Source organism: Aplysia californica, unplaced genomic scaffold, assembly GCF_000002075.1.
Source record: "Aplysia californica isolate F4 #8 unplaced genomic scaffold, AplCal3.0 scaffold00633, whole genome shotgun sequence".
In the NCBI taxonomy this organism is placed as follows: Eukaryota; Metazoa; Mollusca; class Gastropoda; order Aplysiida; family Aplysiidae; genus Aplysia; species Aplysia californica.
Window position 1 is genome coordinate 94,737 of NW_004797903.1, and position 6,240 is coordinate 100,976.

The 6,240-nt window shown below is 38.6% G+C and overlaps 1 protein-coding gene across 1 annotated transcript in view; it reads right to left on the minus strand.

Annotated features, from left to right (window-relative positions):
* LOC101848546 (L-selectin) overlaps window positions 1-5,684 on the minus strand; it is a gene marked incomplete at its 5' end in the record, with an annotated part of 7,869 nt that extends 2,185 nt beyond the window's left edge. The window contains 2 exon segments of the mRNA XM_013087742.2: window positions 2,821-2,922; window positions 5,581-5,684. Coding sequence (XP_012943196.1) covers window positions 2,821-2,922; window positions 5,581-5,684 — 206 coding nt within the window.
* Between the last annotated feature and the right edge of the window lie 556 nt (window positions 5,685-6,240).

Below are 6,240 nucleotides of genomic sequence, written 5' to 3' on the forward strand. Positions count from 1 at the left end.
TATCTATCTATCTATCTATCTATCTATCTATCTATCTATCTATCTATCTATCTTCTTTTCATGGTACCATTACCTTTCTCTCGTCCTCTCTCTGTACGTTCACACCTCATCACTCACCCCCCCACCCCCACATACACATACAAACGTGTATACGTACACACATTAACACATTCACAAAAAGTAAAAGTCAATGGTTTTAATCAAACTCTAATTATTTTTCTTTTGCTTTGGAAACGTTCTTTTCTACATTTCCATAATAAACCTAAAAGTACAAACCTAATTAATATTCAATTATTGTGACTTTTAGTACAAACTTGATTCCGTGCATCACACATATTTATTATATATTTTGCAACTTGGAAACACATGTGTCACTTTTCCCACAAAACTACGACAGCTACAGAGTTGAAAGTTGGAAAGTACCTGCAAAGAGATAGATAGTTCCCCATGACAGAGCCCGATTTTTTATTTATTTATTTCCTGAATTTAGAAAAATATATTTGACAAAAAGTTCCCGTTCTTCTTTGGCCTTTGTGATTACTCCACTGAGAAACGAAACAAATCTGCGCAGTTGCTGTCCTTCACAGCGGAAGTGCCGAAAGTGATATTTCGCGAGGCGCATTTTGTTTTGATGGTATAGATCTAGACCTTCCAATTTTTTGCATCTCTCAAGCTTTATTGCTCCATTCCAGTAGAGTGTAAATATAGTAGGCCAATGACTCTCAGATGATGTTGATGCACCGATTATTTCTTTAATTCAAAGGACCCAGCTAGTATCAGTATAAGCCCATTCTGTGCATTACAAATTCTGTACCTCACAAATTTCTCATTATATAAGCTAATGGCTCGACGGCACCATCTGTATTTTGACTAGTTCTGTGACCAAATTTAGTCTGCATGGACCCCATAAAAGCGTCCCATTTCATAATTGTCGTGTCTCAGAGAACGGATACCAATTTCTTTATGGGATCCATCGTGCCCGGTTAGTTTCCGGAGAACGGTTCCCGATCTGTCTCTTTTAATGACATTTATTGTGTTACGACGCGGTGGAGTTAGGCGCTCATCAATTACACGTTTTTTGACACTTTTGCATCTCTCAAGCTTTATTACTCCTTTCCAGAAGAGTGTAAATATAGTAGGACAATGACTTTCAGTTGATGTTAATGCACCGATTATTTAATTTCTTTAATTCAAGGGACCCAGCTAGTATCAGTATAAGCCCATTATGTGCATTACAAATTCTGTACCTCACAGATTTCTCTGTATAAGCTCAAGACTCGACTGCACCATCTGTATTTTGACTAGTTCTGTGACCAAATTTACACTGCATGGACCCCATAAAAGTGTCCCATTTCATAATTGTCGTGTCACAGAGAACGCATACCAATTTCCTTATGGGATCCATCGTGCCCGGTTAGTTTCAGGAAAACGGTTCCCGATCTGTCTCTCGGACTGGCATTTGTGTTACGACGCGGTGGAATCAGGCGCTCATCAATTTTTTTGACACTACAAAGTGTTATTGGCATAATCTCAAAGCTTGTTCATTTGTCAAACTATGTATGAAAAAATACCCATCTGTCTTGCATAGAAATTGAGATATTTGCCTGCGATGGAGATGCAGGTCACCTGGTTTCCGAGGTAAAATTAGCGAGAAACAATTAATGTCTTCCAAAATATGGTTACTCCAGAGTTTGAATGCGCCTGAAAACTGCAACTTTGGAGTTTTTTGTGTGCCTTTGATAAATTGCCTCTTTTAAGCACAATAATTAATGGGCTATCCCGAAAAATGCTGTTTTGAGAAAATCGAAGGAAAAGTTTTTGAACGCTTATTCAGTTTCTTTAAAAGACAAGGAAAATTTTCTCTATAACAAAACACATATATACACACAAATGAAACCAAACTTCTCCTATAGGTAGGGCAATGCCCACTTTTGGTGTAGGTCAAGATTTCTGGAAACCCTCGAAATCTGGGTTATCAGGCTTGTCCTTAAAAGCGACCAAATGTTTTTCCCAGTAAAGTACACACTTGAATGTTTTTTCACAGGTATTAAATGTGCTGATTAAAATAAATCCGTAAAAATCATCCAACGATCGGCAAAATATGTCGATTTGTTAGCTCGATTTCATTATTTTGACGAGAGCGTGATTTCACCACGAAGCCTCACGTATGTTTTGTTGTACTGTCATATTTTTGTTTCTTCTTTAACATCTATTGTTGCTCATCGATCGATCAATACGTCGTTTGGTTCAGTTTGTGTTTTGTTATGATGTGAGATAATTTTTCCACCTTAAAAATGAGAATGCGGTAACATAACTATTATCGTGCTTGCAATAGCGGGCTTTTCACTTTGACTCGCTTGTTTTTTGGCGTTATTTTCGTTTCCTTGTCGTTGTATTTTGCATATTTTGTCGCCATCATCATCATCATCATCATCATCATCATCATCATCATCATCATCATCATCATCATCATCATCATCATTGTAGTTGTTGTAAGCAGGATGATAGTTAAAAAGGGTAGAAATTTGGTGCAAAATTGAGTATTTTAATATTAATGACACCATATGATAATTTAAATGTTTCGCCTATCATGATGATGATGATGATGATGATGATCATCATCATTATCATCATTCACTAACGGTACGACGTCATGAACATAAAAAGCAAACAAAAAACTAACAAACAAACAGACAAACAAATAAACAACCAACTAACCAGCCAACCAACCAACAAACAAACAATCAAGCCATTAAAACAAATAAACAAACAACCAAACAAATAAACGATCAAACCAACAAACAAAACAAACAAACTCACTTTCGTCCTCGCACAAATACACCTCCTCCCTTTCACAATAGCTGGTCCTCCACTTGAAGTCGCCTGGCCTCATCACCACACAGTCTTTGTCCCTGCTTAAGTCTGTCGTGAAGCACAGAACACATAGGTGATAAACAAGTGGTAAAAAACACACATTGGTTATGAATGAATGGTAAAAAACACGATTTGGGGATGAATGAATGGTAAAAAACACGATTTGGGGATGAATGTATGGTAAAAAACACGATTTGGGGATGAATGAATGGTAAAAAACACGATTTGGGGATGAATGAATGGTAAAAAACACGATTTGGGGATGAATGAATGGTAAGAAACACACATTGGTGATGAACGAATGATAAAAAAAACACACATTGGGGATGAACGAATGGTAAAAAAACACACATTGGTGAAGAACGAATGGTAAAAAACACACATTGGGGATGAATGAATATTTAAAAACACGCATTGGGGATGAACGAATGGTAGAAAGTAGAAAACGTGAGGGTGGTGTGAAAGAATTAGATCTAGAAAAATAACGAACTACCAAATTACAGGTGTACTACTAAGAATACTTCTTCTAATAATGATAACGATAACAATGATAACAATACTACTTCTAATAATGATAATACTGATAAAATAAAAGTAATAATCTTATTATAATGGAGCTAGGTCCGTTTGTGAGGTCAGTATACATTTTTTTTTTACACAGGCGCCCATAAAATCTTTAAAAAATATTATTCAGCTAAGAATTGTCACAAATGATTACGTGGGCAACATTTTTAAAGTTCGGAAACTACCTTTTGATTTTTCAGGTTTGATGGTTTTTCCTGTAAATCTCAAGATCTCGGATGTTTTCACTCTGCCTTTAGCTATTTCATATTTTACTGGGGACTACTTCGGTTTCGGTGTGTGCTTCGTCGTGTGTGTGAGACAGCTGCTTCTACTATTTCCAGATCTAGAATCTTGATATCTAACTCTGTTTGGATGTGTGGTTCGCAGTGTCGATGGACACTTCAAGCCAAACTTTATTGTATTGACTTTTCTAGATACATTTGGTGAAGTCACGTCCCCAACTCTTTGAGTTCGTAACCCACAAAATGTTTACTTCGTTGTATTGACGTTTTCAAAATTTGGTGCGTATTTGGTGCGTAGTTTTTTTCATGGAGCAAGACTCTACATCTTGATCCCTCTATAATATTATATTCTAGATGTATTTGGAGCACAAAATTCAAGACTGATTTGGAGTAGTTAGCAAGAACAGAAGAGCGGTTTGTGCTTTGTCGTGTGTGTGCCATAGAGTTCTACTTTGTGTTTACAAAGCTGCTTCTATTGTTTCCAGAACTAGAATCTCGATTTCTAACTCTGTTTGGATGTGTGCTTCGCAGTGTCGATGAGTACTTCAGGTCAGACTTCATTGAATTGACTTTTTCTAGATATATTTGGTGTGGTGATGTCCCCAACACGTTAAGTTTTTTTAAACCCACTTCGTTGCATTGCCGTTTTCAAAATTTGGAGCGTATTTTCTGTGTAGCTTTTTATAGAGCAAGGCTCTAGATCTAGACCTCTATATCCTAGATGTATATGTCTGTCGGATATGCCACCCCACAAACTGACATTGCGGAAAGTCAGCATTGTAATGTTGCTGAGAAATCTGGACCCCACAAACGGCCACGGCAACGGGACTCGATATGTGGTTCAAAACCTTCTTCAACATGTCATTGATGCTGTCGTCGTTTGCGATCCACATGCCGGAAAGAGACTTTTGATCCCAAGGATTCCCCTCGTGCCTTCAGACAATATAAAAATATTTCCCTTCCAAATACGACGGAAACAATTTCCGGTTAGACCTGCTTTTTCAATGACTTCCAACAATTTTAGGGAGAGACTTTGAAAAGGATAGGGGTTTCTTTACAGGGCAATAATATTTTGTTCACATGGACAATGTTGTAATTCGCAATGAATCGTAGGGGCTCTCGTGGCCTAGAGGTTAAGGTGTTGGCCTCTCATTCAAAGGTCCCGGATTCGAATCCGGGTAGCGACCGAAAAATTTTCTTCTCTAAAAATTGTCTCCTTTCACCTCCTTTCCTGCTCTCTAGCAATGTTCTGTTGTCTGATTTCGTTTCTAATTTCTGTCCCCACCCGCTCTCCTCCTTTGCTCCCTCCTCTGGGATCCTGACTCTTTCTGCAGCCTTTCTACTGCTACTCCTTGACTCCTTCTTACTGCTGTCTTTCTGCCACACCCCTGATCTTCTGGTAGGAAAGATCTACACCTAGCTTTCTCGGACAAGGGCGAAAAATCTCGGAGGGCCCGTGTGCAAGATGCGCACGTTAAAGATCCCTTGGTGGTCTAAAATCGATAAGAGTAGGCTTCGGCCGCCACCCGGGCAAAATTCAAAATTTCCTACCAACTGAAAATATTAGGTGTGTCCCGCGCGCTCATATGACCTTATGCAGTTGCGAGCGCCGTAAAACACTTTACAAAAACAAAACAAATGAATCGTATTTGGTCCAGGGACTCTTTTAGAATACATGCAAACAGACATGCAGCCCAGGAAGGAGTTCCACATGGCGTACATGTATACACCAGCAATGTTGTCTACACGAGGACTTACGGCAATGACTCGGGTACAAACATTTTATCTTTGGACTTGCTATCACAATATCACCGTTCGTAGAACGGGTCTGTATCTTGTACATGTAAAGACAAACAAACAAACACACACACATACAGACAAACACGGTGACGTCACTAACCTGGTTCATTGACTGCCCAGTTGGTGTATGTTGGAGTCGTTTCATCAGCCCACACAAACTCTTCCTGTGATTTATCCACACGTCTGAGGCCAATCCAGAAGGCCCTGAACGAACAACAAGAGTAATCGTAATAATACATACATGTATTTTAAAAGTTGTTTGGGTTTATTTTCCCGTTTGCCCTGTTATTATTACAAAAAACATTGTAATGCTATGTATAGAATACTATGTACAGCTGGTCGCTTCCAAGCACAATGAGGCTATGCCGAAAAAACTGCTGTTTTGAGAAAATCGAAGGTAAAGTTTTTGCCCCTCGTTCAGTTTCTTTAAAAGACAAGAAGAGTTTTCTCTATAACCAAACAAGTATACACACCAATGAAACCACCCTTCTCCTATAAGTAGGGCAATGCTCACTTTGGTGTGGGGCAAGATTTCTGGAAACCCCCGAAATCTGGGTTAGACCGCTTGTCCTTTTAAAGGCTACAATTTTAAAAGTTGTCTGAGTTTGTTTTCCCGTTTGTCCTGTTATTATTACAAAACAATGTTATGTATAGAAGACTATGTGGAAATGTGTTGTGTGTGTGTTTGCGTTACATATTTGCGTTTGTGTGTATGTTGGGGGGTTGTGTGTGTGTATGTGTGTGTGTGTGTGTGTGTGTG